Genomic DNA, 17657 nt, shown 5'->3' with positions numbered 1-17657 from the left:
TCTCTGCGTGAATGTGCGTGTTTGTGTACATGTGTCATTGTCTGGTTGTCCCTGCGATGTGAAGGCAGAAAGAAAACCAGCGATACGGTGACCTGAGCTCGCAGCTGTGGTTCAACTCTGTCTGGCTCGGGGAGGAGAGCTGGGAGGCGGCGTCCTCTCCGTCCTCGGGGTGGGGGCGGGGCTTCCAGGCCCGGGACTGGAGCCTGGGTTGGAACTAGGGGGCCTGTGCCAGCGGCCCTGTGGATACACTTTACCCCAGATTGGCGTTTGGGGGCTAAACTTGCTTTGTAAGAAAAAACGTTCCTGAGGAAATTCGTCATGATTCCCGCCCAGCGTTCTCTCCGCCAGGGCGAGTGGTTATAACTTAAAACTCCTGTTCGGCCCACAGATGTATGACTGCTTTTCTCTTAAGGCGTGCACCTCAGTTGGCGGGAGACACTGCAAATAAATAATCTGAATTTCAAACTAAAATTTCTCCTCCCAGACCCCTCAATCTACTCCTCTTCCAGAGTAGTGAGCTTTTCCCCTGTTGAAAAGGAGGGACATGTCTTTTATTTGTAAAATGTCTGTACTTTTCGAAGTGATGTTCACGCCTATTTCATACTTGAGCCTCCCCAAAACCCTGAGAGTTGGGAGAGAATATTCTTGACACGGGCTTGCTAGAGACTCATCTGTTGTCATAGATCAAGGTCTCCAGCCCATCAGTACGCACGCACCTTCAAGGCTGGGTTTTTCCTCTTTATGGAACGGCCTGTGGGTGTGTGTTCGTTGTTACAAAGCTTTATCGTTCTCGAGAACGCGTCACCTCACGCCTGTCTGCCCTTTCTCTGTCTCCCTGTCTCTCTCCCTTTATCTCTCTCTCTCTCTCTCTCTCTCTCTCTCTCTCTCTCTCACACACACACACACACACACACACACACACACACACACACACACACACACACACACCCATCGCTGAGTCAGTCATCATTTATATTAGACTCTTTAGATCTCAGGGACTAATTCGCAGGCCTTGGGAAACCTTAGCCATTGGTCGCTAGGTGGGTTGCGCGAGACGGTGGGGCGGGTGGTTGCGGGCGCCCCAGCAGGTGGCTCTGGGGCCTTCCTCGGGGGCCCGTTGACTGCCGGCTGCTTTCTGTGTGGCAGGAGTGTATCAGACGGCAGCTGGAAGAGGAACAGCGGCACCTGGAGCTCCTTCAGCAGCAGCTGCTCCAGGAGCAGGCCATGCTACTGGTAACGCCCCGCGCCGGCCCCGTCCTGCAGCTATAGGGCCCCCGCGCTGGCCAGGGCCGGGCCGGGCCGGCCGCCGGGCGGGCCCCGTGGCCACGTCCCCTGGGCGCGCGCCGCTTCGGGCCCACGTCGAGGCGGCTTCTGTTTCCCTCTTTATTTCCCGTTGCTGAGTTAACTGTTCTCGCTGGGTACCTAGACGGGGTTTTGCACAGCACCTGGCATGCGGTGAACAGGGTAGAGTGCCGAGAGCCGGCGGTTCAAGGCGCGTGCCGTAGGACCCGTGCCTAGAGTGCGCCGAGTGTCCTTTGAAACCGCCGGGACCTGCGTTTCCGTGGGTTCTCTCTCACTCTGTCCCGCGACAGTGTGCTTAGCGACGAGCTGTCAGATTGCCCCGCAGGTAACCTGCCGTTTCTCGTCCCGGCCACGGGGCTGTGTCACAGAACAAGCGTCAGTGAACGCCGTGTTGGGGAGAAGTGAGCAGGGCGAGGCGGGCGCCGGCCCCGGACTGAGTGTCCCTCTCCCCGCAGGAGTGCCGCTGGCGGGAGCTGGAGGAGCACCGGCAGACAGAGCGGCTCCAGAGGCAGCTGCAGCAGGAACAGGCCTATCTGCTGTCTCTACAGCAGGAGCCCCGGAGGCCGCCCCCGCCGCCGGACCGGAGCAAGGCCGGCCCGCACGGCGCCGAGCCCAAGGCCCAGCCCGAGCCCGCCGACCGGGCCCGCGAGGTACGGCCCCCGCCGTTCCGTGCGCGCTCCCGGGGGGCAGGGAGGGCCTCTTCCCTGCTTAGCTTTTGTCTAGAGGGCAGCGGGGCGCCTCAGAGCTCTGCGGATCTCGGGGGACCTGGACGCCGACCAGGAGACGGAAAGAGAGGAGGCTGTGTGGCAGCGTTTTTCTTGATGCTGTAAACGAGGGGCAGGGCGGCCTGTCATCTGCTTTTCCAAAACCGCCGCGAGGATGAAGCCTGCCTGGGGCCTCATCACTTTTTGGTGATGAGGGTCTGCTACTGAGCTGGGGCGTCTGGGCTCGCAGAGCTTCCCAGTGAGGATGCGACAAAGCAGGACCGCTCCTCGGACCCTGGCAGGGTGGACCGGGCAGGCTGCAGAGTGCGGGATGCTGGCCCGGGCGGGGGCGTCCTCCCGCCGTGCTGGCCCTCACACGGCACGTTCAGGCGGGAGCAAGTGTCCTGCTTGTTCTGCAGTGCCTTTATTTTTCGTGGAATGAAACGTGTGTTAGATTCCTGGTGACGCTCTTTTAATCCGTGGGTATAGTTGGTTGCGACAGATTAATTCTTTTCCTAGTTTATCTTCACGTGCAATCCTAGGCTTCTGGCCGGGGGAGATTTTAAAGCCTGCCTCTCTAAATTTTTATCTTCATGAGTATTCCGTATTCTGCATCAGATCCTAGTCCAGTGGTATATGCCTCCTCTCTTTTCCTGTGGTTGAAGAAAACAGAAGATTTCTTTGTAGACTCCTTCCACTTTCAGGCTTTCCTCGGTATCTCTGCTTTTTTCTACTAACCCGGAGTTATGTCTTCTAATTCTCTGACGCAGGTGGAAGATAGATTTAGGAAAACTAACCACAGCTCCCCTGAAGCCCAGTCTAAGCAGACAGGCAGAGTATCGGAGCCGCCAGTGCCTTCCAGATCAGAGTCTTTTTCCAGTGGCAACTCCGAGTCTGTGCACCCTGCCCTGCAGAGACCAGCCGAGCCACAGGTAGAGCGGCCAGTCGAACGGCCAGTTGGCTGTGGGTCAAGGAGACGCACACAGAGGCTCGCTGAGCGCCAGCCTGCTTGAACTGCTCAGCTTGGCTCGTTACCGCATTTAGAGAGAGAAGAGATTAGCAGAGGGGTGTAGACGGAAGAGGACGTAGCCTCAGTTGACAGAGGGCAAAACAGGATTTTCTTTTTAAAGACTGTTGCTGTGCTTATCAAGAATATCTGGATTCAGTGATCTCTTCTTTCTGCCTGACTTTTTGCCTTCCCTGACTCAGATGTTCGTAAACAAGTGCCTCCTTACTCAAATACAAAGACTTTTCAGTTTAGTTTTTAGAAAGTTCGTGTCATAAGTACATAGAGGGAGACTTTTTCTTAACCTGGGGTCCTTGGCTCCCAGCCAGTTTTTACGAGTGGGTGGCCCTGAAATTCCACGTAGAATTTTTTTGATTTGTCCAAATGTACATATATTTTTGGGAAAGGGGCCTTTTATCAGATTCTCAAAAGGTTCATCATCCAAAAAAGGTTACGGCCCGGCGGGTTGGGTGTGGGTTTTCCTGAAGTAGGTCGGGATAGAGGCCACTGGGGCGGCCTCAGCATTGGGCCTCGCCCAGGTCGGGGACCTCCGTGCTGTCTGGCGGAGAAAGCAGACGGCGGAGATGACGCACGTCAGAGATCTCAGAGAGCCTTAAGACGCTGGTTCCCACTCTTGCTGAAAATCATTGACTTTCAGGCATTTTGCTCCCTGCAGCAGTGTCATCTGGAGTCCTGGGCACAAGTCCTTGAGCCCGAGTTTACCTGCCACTGATGTTTGCATGTGTTGGGGGACGGTAGAGGTAGCGGTGGCGTTCACACAAACCCAGATGAGGACTTGAACGCACTTTACAATAAAGATCCTTGGTATGGAGCAGTTTTACAGTAAAAAGAAGACCCAGGATTAAGCTCGGCGGGGCGGGTGTTGGGAGGTTGGTGTTGACGTGAGACCAGCAGCGTCTTGGTTCACAGAAGAGCTGACGCACAAGCCAGTGGGCGACTCCAGAGAGTGAGGAATGGAAAGAAGAAGGATGCAGAAGAAAGCGGGACAGGATGAAGGGGAATGGGGACTAGGAGAATAGGTTTGCTGAACGTTATACTTACCGTAAATAGGAAATCTTTACGTGGCCACTAAGAGTTTTAGAAAATAGGAGTTCGTGAATTATGTAGACTGCTTTTTATACTGCTGATTAATTAACGTAAGGCCAGGAAAAAGAGTCCCTTTTCTACCTAAAGTTGCTTTTGGCCAAAAGCTGTACTTAAGAAAACATTCTTTCGGAACTCATTCTGGATCTCAACGCTTGGCAAGGTTGGGCCAATCCTGATACGGTATTTCCTGTTTTTATTAAATGTGATGATGTAATAGATATATAGCTAGAATTATGTAAATTTCAACATTGAACAGTTATTTTAAAACAAAAAGTGTAATCTCAAGAAAATGCAGATTGTTTCAGAGATTGCTTTTCCAGTTTAGAAGTGACCAGACGAACTCAGTTGCCAAGGAATTGTCTTATTTCTTCAGTTGTCAAGTAGCAGGAATACATCCCCCTCAGCAGTCCATTTAGGGGGAATCCTAGTGCTGCATAGGACACAAAGAAATCAAAGTTCTTTGTTTTTCTAACTAGTACAAAGATATGTGGAGTTCTGTGGGGTTGGAGTGTTTTAAGACTCGGGACAAGAAAGAAGGAAAATCGGTGGTGTACTTGAAAAGCTGGCTGTTTTTAAGTTACACTCTTATCATCTGTCAAAACATGCGGGGTTGGTGTTTGCACAGTAAACACGGGGCTCTGTTGTTACCTGGTCAGACGCCTCGCCCTGCCGGGTGACGGGAGGGTGGGTAGAGAGGTCTGCACGAGCGGCGATCCCAGTCCCGCGCTTCCTCCCTCGCTGCCTGTCCGCGCTGCCTTGACGCCGAACTGCACGCCGCATGTTGCCCCTCAGACGGCAGCGCTGTGAGGCTTTTTTTTGTTTTTTTTTTTAATCTTCACGTTGACTGCTCTCTAACATTTGTCTGGATATTAAGAGTTTTCCTTCTAAATGTACATTTGTTCTTTTCTACATATTGTGCTCCCCAGACCACCTCTCCACTTAGAGCATAACTGTTGTACTGCTTGGCTGACCTAGTCCTGAGCCGCCTCCTGTGCGTTGCCCCGGCTCCCGCTTTGGATTTGGTATTGACCAGAAAAGCGTTTTCTGCAGAACGCATTGAATGTTTTGTGTTTTGTTTTCTCGTAAGGTACAGTGGTCCCACCTGGCATCTCTCAAGAACAGTGTTTCCCCTGTCTCGCGATCCCATTCCTTCAGTGACCCTTCTCCTCCCAAATTTGCACACCACCATCTTCGCTCTCAGGACCCATGTCCACCTTCCCGCAGTGAGGTGCTAAGTCAGAGTTCTGACTCTAAGTCGGAGGTACCCGACCCCGCCCAAAAGGCTTGGTCTAGATCAGACAGTGACGAGGTGCCTCCAAGGGTAAGAAGCAGGAAGACAGATGTGTGCTTCTTTTTCCTTTTCGTTATTTTTTTTAAAAAATTATTTATTTCAATTAAGGGTGTGGTGGCGTCACCAGAATTAAGGGGCAGTGGCAGAGGAACGTTTGACGGTGGGGAGAAAAGTCCATAGTGAGGCAGTTAGGTTTAGCCATCGGCCAAGTTACCTTCGCATTGCTGTCGCTGACTCTGTACTTAAGCACAAGGTACCAAAGTAATTTAAGAGTACATCTATAAAGGGTTGTGCTTCTAGAACAGACCGAATCAAAATTTGTTTTTAGCAGCTGTCGTGTTAAGTTTATACAAAAGCTATCAATTACTTCGCACCATTAATTAATATCCAAATTTTCAGAAAAGGTATTGTAAGGGAAAAGAATTAACATAAATGTTTCAAAAAATGATATTTTTTAACTGAGGGGTTTCCGTTTTTGTTTGGGTGATTTTTTTTTTTTTAATTTCATGTTTTTAAAATGTTTGGTTTGGTAATTACTTAATGCTGAAATTAAACAAAAAAGGCACATTTTATTTTTTCTCCACTTGGAATTTGCCTCCTCTGAGTATTTTCTTGCTTCCTGCATTCTTTGTTTCTTGCTGATCCGTTTGTAGGCCACTGTTTGGTTTCTTGGAGCTTGTTTTCCCGATTCTCACATTATCTCAGTAAGATGCTTTGTACGTGCCCTGCCACCAAGCTTCAGTGCCAACATCATTTAAATGTGGTTAGGAGCATGGAAAGGTGGTCCCGGTGCCTTTGACGGCTTGGGCTACTCTTCTGTTGTATCGCTGGAGGGCAGAGAAGGGTCAGGGATTGGGTGTAGGCCGGTGATAGCAAGGCTAAGGTAACTAGGACTGCCTTAGAGACATGTTTGGTAGGGAGTAGTCTTTTCTTCCCCTCCTCACGTTTGCAGTAATTTAATTGCTGTGTTTTGTACCCAAAGGTTCCTGTGAGAACGACGTCCCGGTCCCCCGTCCTGTCCCGTCGGGATTCCCCGCTGCAGGGCAGTGGGCAGCAAAATAGCCAAGCAGGTCAGAGAAACTCCACCAGGTAAGAGAAGAGCGAAGCTTAGGGACAGATTGCCTACACGGGGTCCTGCAGTCTTATACCGTCTGCTTGCGTAAGAATGCTCGTGAACGTGGAAGTTCTGGGGCAAAGAGGTGATCCGTTTATAAAGACAATGCCGTGAAGTCCATTCACATGAATGACATCAAATTGATCTATGGTGAAAAGAGAGATTAAATCCGACTGTGCATTGCAGCCGTTTTAAGGTGAAAACTACGTGCCCCTGCGAGAGTAACAGGAGGGAACGGCGGGGGTCGGGGGGGGGCTTCTAAGGGAGCTGTAACCCGAGAGGGCTTGCTATCCAAAGGGTGTTTGGGGGCTCTGGGAGTGTACGGAAATCACACACAGGCTACGGAAGAAAGAGAGTGGTTGACTCCGAGTTGGCAATACACTCGTGAATTAATAACCACAAAGTATTTTCAGGTTCTAGAGCCGTTCAGTGTTCTCTATGGTAGCTAGTAGCCACATGAGGCTACTTAAATTTGAATTGACGTTCATTTAAATTACATAAAATTAAAACTTAATTACCTTAGCTGCACTAGCCACACTTCAGGTGCTCCATAACCTCATGTAGCTGGTGGCGACCGTGTTCTCAGCTGTAGAGTATTGTCACCATCTCAGTTCCGTCGACCAGCAAGCCCCGTTTTAGGGGAAGAAAAGGTCGTCTTGAGTGTTTAGTACTCTGACCGTCACTGAACCTCTCTCTGTACTTGGTGTCTCGGTATAACATGAGGAAGTGGAATGGGTGACAGCCCGGAAGCTGCAGAGACAGAGCTTTCTGAGCCTTCAGCGGTCAGGGTGGGCTGCGGGGTTCTCCTGTGCCCGAGTCCGTGAGTTAATTCTTACCTAGAAAACTCACGCTGGGGTGTGTCCACGGCAGGGATACGCCGTGGCCCGTGTGCGGGGCGGTCACATTTCCAGCCCAGAGCACGAAAGAATGAGTGTACTGCATAGGTGTCGGCTCTTGAGAGCCGTGAGGGGTGGTGGTCGGTACTGGGAATTTGTGTGTAATTGGATTTTGTGTGTAATTATGTACGTGGAATTTTTCACAGTAAGAAACTGAGTTTGTAGCTGAGACAGAACTCGTGACACTTCTAGACCAAACAGTAGCGTTTCCTCTCACACCCAGAGAAGATTTGTCTGCTAATGGTAGAACATCTTTTAGCATTTGGGGTTTGTTAAGATATCTGAGAATAAAACCAATGAATAAGGCCACTGTGACTTTCGGTGAATTTCACGTTCAATGCTGTTGGTAGGCTGATTTTCTCATTATCGCCGCGTTAGAATGACGCGGTGCGCATGTTTATGATTTGACCCTGCGTCTTGGGATAGATGATGCATTAGCTGTTCTCGCTGTCTTCTCCAACAGCAGCATCGAGCCCAGGCTGCTGTGGGAGAGAGTGGAGAAGCTGGTGCCCAGGCCCGGCAGTGGCAGCTCCTCGGGGTCCAGCAACTCGGGATCCCAGCCCGGCTCCCACCCTGGCTCTCAGAGCGGCTCCGGGGAGCGCTTCAGAGTGAGATGTAGGGCGCCTGCCTTTCCTCTTCCCTGTGCCTGTTCACCGTACCGGGCTCCAGTCAGTACAGTTGACCCTTGAACACCCAGGGGTTAGGGATTACCCCCTCACACACACCCCCGCCACCAGTTGAAAATCCTCATCTGTAGTCGACCCTCCGTACCCCTGGTTCCTCTGTGTCCCTGGTTACACGCCCACGGATCCAACTGGCTGTGGCTCCTGTAGTACGGAATTATTTACGGTTGAAAAAAGTCCACACGTCAGTGGACCTTCGAAATCCCAGCCCGTGTTGTTCGAGGGTTGACTGTAGTTTGGAAATCCTTTTCAGTCATGGAAAAGACCTGTGATTTTTCACAACTGCATATTACGAATACAAAACAGTGTTTCAGTGACACTAATAATAGTCGTCATAATTTTAATAGTAAAGAGAGAGGTTTTGAGAGCTTACACACGCTGAGCACTGTCCATGCATTGTCTCATTTAATCCTTACAGTCACCCCAGGAGAGGGATATATACTGTCTCCACTTTACAGATTCAAGTAACTGCAGTTTAGTGAGTTTACGCAACTCGTCCAAGGTGATTAGCTAAATATCCAAGCTGAGATTTGAACCCACTCATAAGAGTAGATGAGTGGAAATTCCCTCTGCTGTGTTACTGATGTAACGTAACAAGGAGCTGTGAACGCTTGTTAATGCAGTGTGACAGTCGAGGGTTCCCGGGAAGGAGTCACAGACCCCGGGGTTCAGAGCAGCGCGTGGAGACCTTGCTGTGAGCAAGGCTAATGAGGGGAGAGGGCGGGGGCCAGGCGGGCTGGGTGGCTTCGTGGCCCACGCTCAGATGTTTACGTGACTCGGCCTTTCTTGTCTCTGAACTTCACAGCATCATCCAAATCTGAGGGCTCGCCATCTCAGCGCCTTGAAAATGCAGCAAAAAAGCCTGAAGATAAAAAGGAAGTTTTTAGACCTCTCAAGCCCGCTGTAAGAATCGCACAAAATCCACGTTACTCATTTTAAACTCGAGTGAGATCTTTCCGTTAAAGCCTTCTCCTTGCGCGGCCTGCAGGCCTCCCCGTGGGGTCTCGCGGGTTTGAGGGGTTATAAGGAAGGCTGTAAACCTGGGCCCACTTGTGCCGCTGCCCACCACCCCCACCGCCCCCCGCCATCCTTAGTCATTTAAAAAATACAAAAGAAAGAAAAGCCTTCTGTCTCTTTGCTTGGCATCAACCTTCACATGCTCTTGATGAGTGGGCATCTAAAATACTGGCTTTTGGAAGAGATGTTTTTCCACCACCTTCTTAAAAACTCTCCCATGGTTTAAATTCTGCCCTTTGGTACGTGGGGTGGCAGCGTGGCTGCTTTCTCTTCTCCTTAGTCCTCGATGCAGTAGCTGCCCCGTCACTGGGCGCTTGAGCCTGTGACTCAAACTGGGGGTTTGAGCCTGCTGGGGTTTTGTCTCCCGCTTGCACTGATTTCTGTGCCCCCCTCCCCCCTTCTTTCCTCCCTGCTTCCTGTGCTGTGTGTTCCTCCTCACCGATGGCTTCTCTGGCTCGATGGGACCCCGCTGGCCGAAGGGCGAAGTGGTAAGCCCCGTCTGAACAGTTCAGCGTCGGAGCAGCATTCTAACTTTAGCCTGTATTCGACCGACACGCCTCTTCCTTCCTCAACTTGCTCTTTTCTAGAACTAGAAACCCTAAATTTTTGCTTCATGTGTTTTAACACCCCAAATTTGCCGCATGCATTCATTCTCATTATTAAATACGGCTCTTTAAAGTCACTTTAACAAAAAGCCGCAGCTGTTCTCGTGAAGTCGCGGGCAGGACTCAAGGCCAGTCCTGGCTCACTTGTCTCAGAGGCTCAGGCTCAGAGGAGAGAAGTGTGTGTGCTCTTAACTGGTGAGAAGAAGAGACCGCCAGAAGGAGAAGGAAGAGTGGCCACATAGCCTGCCTTCCAAAAAGTCATTACTTTTTCAGTAAAAATTTTAAGCGGAAAGATGCATATGTTGAACTTCTGTATGAAAATGTAGAATAGAGATCATAATCAAGCTTGGAAGTTATATTTGGATAGTTGATTGGGTCTTACAGTGTCTGCATATAGAAGAGGAAAGGGAAGTGAAGCCCTCGCGAACGGCAGCGTGTACCCTGGGCCGCTCCTCCCTCCGGCGGGCGGGCGTGTGCGTGGCGGCCGCCTCCCCACGGCCAGACGCACTGCCGCGCTCTCTCACGGCCCACCTGGGGAACTTTGCTCACGCGCGGGGCAAGCTGCTGACGCTCCGTTAAGCCAGACGTGAGCCCGCACCCTGCGCTCACTTCACTCTCATTTTTCTGCCAATTGGAAATTTTTAAAAATAAAAGTTGGAGTGAGGAAACCTCAACCAAATAAGCACTTTAAATCACCCCTGTTTAACTTAACTCTTGCTTTCTGCAAAATCTCCTCAAAAGAAGACTTCGTTGCAGGGGCGGGCGTCTTTATAACACACTGCCAAAGGGCTGTCTGCACACATCTGTTGACCCAGAATTTTATAGCCGGAGAAGAATGCTCTCGGCTCTTGTTTTTTTTTTTTACTGCTCTGAGGTTTGAACTGTGTACGACACCTTGGACTTTAAAAAAAAAATCTTTTCTATTTTTTGTTTTCTATTTTTGTTTTATCTTTTTGGCTTTTCTTGGTCTCGTCTTTTCTGTCGAAAGCTTTGAGAGCTCCCCTCCACGATACCGGTAAACACCCTACAAGACAGTTGGGCAGAGCTGGTGTGGCCGTTGGATGGATAGTGAGAATGAAGCGCTCGGCCCCGTGCTGTTTCCCCGTCGCTCTCCCGCCTGACCCTCTTTTCTGTCTCCTGCACTAGGACCTCACGGCCCTGGCCAGAGAGCTCCGAGCGGCGGAAGACGTGCGGCCGCCGCACAAGGTGACAGACTACTCCTCGTCCAGTGAGGAGTCCGGCACGACGGACGAGGAGGACGACGACGTGGAGCAGGAGGGGCCCGAGGAGCCCACCTCGGGGCCGGAGGACGCCAGAGCCGCGTCAGTCCCACCCTACTTTAGGGAGGATGAGTGTCCCCACTGGGCCTTCTTTCCACTTGGGACCGGTTGTCGTAAAGCTGTCCTCTGACCCTGTGGACGTGTAACGTTTCCCTGTCGTGGAGGCAGCTGCCGACGGCCTCTCTGTTTTCCCCCTTCTCTTCGCTGGTGTGTGTGCATGTCAGGGCCTCTTCCAGTACTCCGTGTGTTTCATTTCTTCCTCTTCACTTGGGGCTGTGAGAAAAGGGAAACTGCAGTTTATTTTCCTTGAGGAAACTTTATACCTGTAGCCCGATCTCATCTTAGGACTCCGAGAAGTTGAAAAATCTAAACGGTGTATCCTCGGCCCGTGGGTTCTGGCCCTTCACGTCTGGATTTTGTCTCAATAGGTCATCTCTGAACTTGAGCAACGGTGAAACGGAGTCCGTGAAAACCATGATCGTCCACGACGACGTGGAGAGTGACCCAGCCATGACCCCGTCCAAGGAGGGCACCCTGATCGTCCGCCAGGTACCCGCGTCCTGTCTCCTCGTTGGAGGCTAGCTTCTCCTGTAGTCATTAACCCACTTGCTCATTCACTCACTCATGCTGTTTCTACATCATCGTCTGTTCTCACCTAACAAGAGACCCGGAGGGTAACCCGGCGGGTAGCTCGTGTGCTGCATGCCCCCGAGGTGGCCAGCAGCCCCCCCCACCCCCACCCCCGCCCCGCTCGCCTGCATGTCACGCGGCAGCCCTCATCCCAGCAGCCCGCGAGCCCCACGGTCTGCGTCTGAGCGCAGAGAAGCCGCAGGGGGCACGCCGCGGCCCGCAGCGGGTCTGCAGCCGGGCAACGGGGGTCTGCGCGGAGCTCTCGGCTCCGAGGCTGGGGGTCTGCGGCGGGAGCCGGCAAGGCAGGCAGGCAGGCAGGCAGGAGCTGCCCGGGGCCGGGAGCCGGAGCAGGGGGGGGCCTCTCTTCTGTGCTCCGGGCGTTAGGCTCCTCCCTCCTTGAATATTGATCGTGTGCCACCCAGGTGTGCTCCGTTTGGATTACCAAGTTTTACAACGGTCTGTTCATTTCTTAGCTCAGATGGAAGAAAGGGATGTGCTTCTCATTTAAGTGGAGCAGGGCACCTGTGTAGCACTTCGGACTTTTCCCTGAGTGTGTTTCATGCTCTGGCAGTGCATTCGTATGGAAAGCGGGAAGGGCCTGGTCCGGACAAGACCGGGATTCAAAGATGTGACGGGTACTTTCTAGAGCTTTAGAGAGATTTAAAAAGGAGAGAGAAAAGCCAGTGGTTTTGGCAACAGCAGCTCATGTGGCAGATAAGCCAGATTAAACACCCGCTGTTTGGGTTCTGCGGTCACCAGATGAGGTGCTGTGAATTCTGTTGGCTCAGCCTCGGCATTTGGCGAGGAAGCGTGAGCAGCTCAGGCCGATTTCCTCCAGTCGTCCCCTGATGACGTAACAGAGTTGCGAGTCACAGAGCGCCGCCAGCGGTCAGGTATCAGTAGGGTCTTCGGCACCGTTAGCGGCGCGCGAGCGAGACCAGTGTGCCTGTTTTCTCTGCAGAGTGCAATTGACCAAAAGCGCGCCAGCCATCATGAGAGCAATGGCTTTGCCGGCCGCATTCACCTCTTGCCAGATCTCTTACAGCAAAGCCATTCCTCCTCCACTTCCTCCACCTCCTCCTCCCCATCCTCCAGCCAGCCGACACCCACCATGTCCCCACAGACACCCCAGGACAAGCTCACTACTAATGAGGTATGTCTCGCACCACAGCTGGCTGCTCTCCCAGGGTTAGACCAGCACTGCCTAGGAGCTAGTTTGCAGAGCCCTTCCCACACCCTCACCTCCCCTCCCCGCCCGCCTTCTTCTGTCACCTCCCCTTCTCTTCCCCGCCCCCCCAGTAACAAGTTTCAGATCTGCATACAAACCCCTTAACCCCTGGAGCAATTTCCCCCCAAACTTGCCCGTTCACTGTTTACTTTTCTCTAGATAAGTGTAGTTGCATGGCTTTCCTCATTCAGTTTATTTTTCAAAAAAAAGTCTGAAACGATTGCTGTGTTCTCAGATGCATTATGTATTTGGCATGAAATTCTGGTGGTCATTTGTGGAATCTGCCTTTTTCATTCTTTTTATCCAGTAAATCAAATATACAAACATTTGGTTAAGCAGACTTGGCCTCATCGGGGTAAATGTGTTGCTCTGTACAGGAACCTCCTTCCAAAAGGGCTGGATCTTTTTTGTTTGTTGTGGGGGGGAGGGGGGAGCGTTGTTGGTTGGTTACTCACTCACTCTTATTTATTTTTGCCAACCTTGTTGAAAGGATTTCTCGCCTCGAAATTTACAAGCACTCAGAGTTTAAGAGGCCAAATTGCTTTTGGGGGAAACCTAGAACATTAGGATGTTAAACAAGAAGGGCAAAGAACAGCGTGCTTTTAATTTCAAATTTTGAACGGGAAATCCTGTGTGCTTGTTGGAAGGCGTGGCTGTGTGCTCTCAGTCTGGGTGCCGGTTGAGTGATTCTTGCTCTTCGGAACAGGGTTATGCCCCAAGCGCAGGGACTGTCCACCGTGGGCACCCTGTCCTTAGTTAAGCAAGTGATTGTTTTCGTGGGAGGTTTGGTTTAAATGCTTTTGTCTAACAGTTGAAGGAGGTTGCAGGTGGCACCTAGCTTCAGCCAATCTTGTCAATGTAAGCATTGAACTGCCGGCCTGCCCACCTGCTCCTCTTTTGGTTCCCTCGTTAGAAAGAATCAGAATAATCCTCTCCCCTTGAGGAGCCAGGGGCAGGTCGACTGCCGAGGCGGGCCCGGCATCAGATTGGCCGCCACCGGCTGGATGGGCCCCAGTTCGTGGGCCTGGGCGGGAAGCCTGCCAGCAGGCAGTCGTGTCAGGTGGGAGGGGAGAGCTGAGGAGGGGGTGGGCTGCAGGACTTGTGGGTTCAGCTGCCCAGGGGAGCGAAACGGTACAGGGCAAAAGCACGTGGTCAGACATGGTTTTTTTCCCTCCGTTTATATATTCCACCTACACTTACGTCCCTTATATTTACACTTGGCTCCATTTTGCTCTAATGTGTAGTATTTACAATAACCCTTAACGCACTAAACTGGCAAGTTTATTTTTCTGTTTGTTTTGTTTTTAATTGTCATTACATTTCCACTTAACAATTTGTTTCACTTTCTTTGTGCTGTTTTTTTTCTGTCTTAAGTTACATTATTAACCAAAACACTCCTATTCCTAAAAGAGCAAAAGGATATGCCTTACTCTGTATTTGCACCTTTCACTAATGAGCCCCTGTTTGATCCGGATCTTATGAGGGCACACCTAAAGTGACGGTGGCCAAAGCTTCTGTAGCTTTCTGGCAAGAGGCTCATTTTAAAAGAAAGGGTATACAATTAAGATTTGCCGGTGTTCCAACATAGATTCATTGGACTTTTTGGGGGGCAGGAGAGTAAATTCAAAAATTGATGAATTGAGATCAAGACATTTCAAACTGCCTTTAGGAGTTTTCATTATAATTATTTATTAAAAACCGGAGGAGCGTGAAGTATAGCTTTTGCTGGTAGCTTGCGTGTTCGTCTTAGAGGAGCGATACTTCTGAAAAGAGGAGTAGCTGCTCTCTTCGGCTCCCGGTTAAACAGCCTGTATTGGGGGGTGTGGAGTACACATGCAGAAGCACCTCCGGAGCATTTTGGGGGAGGAAGCGGGGGGATAGGGCTTTTTGTCTTGGGAAGCAGTGCATTGTAGAGGTGGATTGAAGTGTTTTATGTTTGTTCCTTTACTGTCATTGTATTAATACGCCTGAATTTACATTGCAGACTCAGTCCGCTAGTAGCACACTCCAGAAACACAAATCTTCCTCCTCCTTTACACCTTTTATAGACCCCAGATTACTACAGATTTCTCCATCTAGTGGGACAACAGTGACTTCTGTGGGTAAGTAAAGCAGCAACAAGAAAGCAGCTGACGAGTGGGCTCGGGCACTTTGCGCTGCTCTTTCTGGTGGCTCGGGCACGCATGCTGGTGGCTGGCGGGCGCAGACCTCGGACCGGATGCCCAGCCCGCTTGCACTGCCTTATTTGCCATGAGCTGCAGAGTCAGTTTCCCTTCTCCATGTACATTCCTTACAGACTTCTCTTCCTAGGCAAAGAGTTGGTTGTGACATGAATAGCGGCTTGAGGCGTAGCGGGGAAGGGAGCAGGCCCAGTGCTCGTGGAGACACAAAATAATTCCAGTGTCCTGTGTTTCAGTGGGATTTTCCTGTGATGGAATGAGATCGGAGGCCATAAGGCAAGATCCTACCCGGAAGGGCTCTGTGGTCAATGTGAATCCCACCAACACTAGGCCACAGAGTGACACCCCGGAGATTCGCAAATACAAGAAGAGGTTTAACTCCGAGATTCTGTGCGCTGCCTTGTGGGGTAGGTATCTCACTGTGACTCTGACCCTTTCGCTTTTAGTCTCAAGGATGGACCGGTCGTTTATAGGTAGTGCAGGTGTTTTTGGAGGTGTCGTTGGCGGGTGAGATGGAAGACTCTTGACGTCCGTCCCCGTCGCCCGCAGGCTTCCTGCAGGGACACACACAGGCCTGCCCTTGCTTCAGCCGTCGGGTGTTGCAAAGACTGACTCATCTCCGTTGCTTCATATAAAGAAGAAAAGGGGGCTTCCCTGGGGGCGCAGCGGTTGGGAGTCCGCCTGCCGATGCGGGGGACGCGGGTTCGTGCCCCGGTCCGGGAGGGTCCCGCGTGCCGCGGAGCGGCTGGGCCCGTGAGCCATGGCCGCTGAGCCTGTGCGTCCAGAGCCTGTGCTCCGCAACGGGAGAGGCCACGATGGTGAGGGGCCCGCGTACCACAAAAGAAAAAAAAAAGAAAAGGGAAAAAATGAGAAAGACATTTGATTTGGCCCATATTTATAGGGAGAATGAAGAAATCTGTCGAATTTGCTTATCTTTAAATGTTTTCAGTTTATCATTTTTCCCTTGCTCTTTGTGACTTGGGCCTAACATCTGAGTGGAGCTCTTAGAAGCAGTCTGCCTGGGCCGAGAGTCTGCGGGAGGGGCCGTGAGCCACCTCACCACGCAGGCTTGCGTGGACCCCGTGAGAGGGGTTCTCCGAGTTTGCGGCGCACGCAGCTCTGCCGCCTCCTGGCTGTCACCCCCGTCCACCGCCTCCCCGAGCCCCGCAGGTGCGCCGGCTCTTGCCTTGACCGCGCCTTCCAGTGCCACGCCTGTTGATACTCCCTGAATCCTGCCATGGGCTGTTTGAAACGGGGAGGAGCCCTGCCGCTGTATTCAGTAAAGTTTCCTGCTCCTTGGACGTTGCCGTGTAAACGCGTGAGGACACAGCACGTCCTCTCAAGGGCTCTCCTGGCGTGTCCACGATGGCTCTGCCTTTCCCCTGTGACCCCATCAGCTCTTCTCACTCCTGGCCCATCGCCTGGCCCAGAGCGATGGAAGAAGCCATGAGGGCCTTGGGGTTCACCTGCTGAACCTCGAGATGGTCCTCCCTCCTGTGGTTCCGGAAGGGCCGGTAACTTGATGGACTGTCCTCCTCATCCGCCTTCTGGGCCTTGGTCTGTCCTGGCTTCCCTTGCCCCTTCCGCGAGCCCCTACCCCCGCTCCCCCGAGGGCTTTGGAAGAGCCATCTCTGCCCATTGCAGGCACAGTTCTCTTCATATCAAAAGCCTTCTTGGGGGTGTTCATATCATCAGAATGATTACATATGTTCAGTGTAGAAGTAATGTTAAATATGTTAGTCCTTTCCAAACATTTGCCCTTGGCAGCAGTGTCACACTTAATTTATAGTCCTGTGAAGTGCTGGGCCCCATTCTGTGTGCCATTATCTGGTTTTTTTTTTTTTTTTTTCAAACTAAAATCCTTCTTTTTCCTAATTAACTTCTTCACTACCTCTGAGAAAGATAGGTGACTCTCTCAAGCCTGTGTCTCTTAAAATGCAGTAGAACTCTGTGTGTTTCATCATGTTAAGAGAGAGGGAGGTGACTTAAAATAGGTGACTTCTATATCCGAGTGTGTTTGAGTTGCCCCATGTCTGGGTCACATCACTGGTGGATTTCCTTAAACTGCTTGGGCTAGCTGTCATGAGTTACCTTTTAAGTGAAGTTAAAAATGAGTCTCTCAAAGACATAGACCCAGAAAAGTTAAAGCGTGTACTAGGAGAGCTGTAGCCTGACAGGAGGAGGAGGTTCAGAGGAGGCTGCAGTGCTCTTGAAATGGTGAAAGTGACGCATTTGTGTTTTGCTGACACCCGTTAGGTTAGTTTTTTGTGTACCTTCCTAGAAAATGCTTGCAGTGAGCATCCTTCATGGTACTGAACTGACTTTTGTTTTGTTAAATTACTGCATATTTATTTAATTTTTTAGTAAGGCAATTTCTCCTTATTTATAGCCAGAATTATTTTAACACATCTTTTGGATGTGATAGTTTCCATTCTTATGATCATGAAGAATTCTGTGCACTTACTTTGCTGCTTTGACTGCAGTGTAATTCATCGTAGCATTGAAGGGAGATTTTAAATCACACGTTACAGAGCTCTTAGCCATTTCTTCCATCACCCTGCACCAGATTCCTGGGGATACGATTGCAATTCCTAGCCCTGCTTACCTTTGAACA

The 17657-nt window shown here is 51.2% G+C and overlaps 1 protein-coding gene across 49 annotated transcripts in view; it reads left to right on the top strand.

The window, feature by feature from the left end:
* Window positions 1-17657, top strand: part of MAP4K4 (mitogen-activated protein kinase kinase kinase kinase 4) — a 173801-nt gene that overhangs the window by 139524 nt on the left and 16620 nt on the right. For 5 of the 49 annotated variants that reach the window (XM_059079433.2, XM_059079429.2, XM_067007056.1 and 2 more), the window contains 12 exons: window positions 1147-1233; window positions 1758-1952; window positions 2777-2938; window positions 5207-5440; window positions 6393-6499; window positions 7884-8035; window positions 8909-9006; window positions 10872-11047; window positions 11434-11554; window positions 12597-12788; window positions 14848-14965; window positions 15280-15450. In XM_059079433.2, coding sequence (XP_058935416.1) covers window positions 1147-1233; window positions 1758-1952; window positions 2777-2938; window positions 5207-5440; window positions 6393-6499; window positions 7884-8035; window positions 8909-9006; window positions 10872-11047; window positions 11434-11554; window positions 12597-12788; window positions 14848-14965; window positions 15280-15450 — 1813 coding nt within the window. The remainder of the gene's footprint in view (window positions 1-1146; window positions 1234-1757; window positions 1953-2776; window positions 2939-5206; window positions 5441-6392; window positions 6500-7883; window positions 8036-8908; window positions 9007-10871; window positions 11048-11433; window positions 11555-12596; window positions 12789-14847; window positions 14966-15279; window positions 15451-17657) is intronic. The other 44 variants (XM_067007080.1, XM_059079437.2, XM_067007061.1 and 41 more) reach the window with 18 other exon arrangements.

This window comes from Kogia breviceps, chromosome 11, assembly GCF_026419965.1.
Source record: "Kogia breviceps isolate mKogBre1 chromosome 11, mKogBre1 haplotype 1, whole genome shotgun sequence".
Taxonomy (NCBI): domain Eukaryota; kingdom Metazoa; phylum Chordata; class Mammalia; order Artiodactyla; family Physeteridae; genus Kogia; species Kogia breviceps.
Note: the sequence above shows the minus strand (reverse complement) of the source record. Positions and strands in the feature narration are given on the sequence as shown.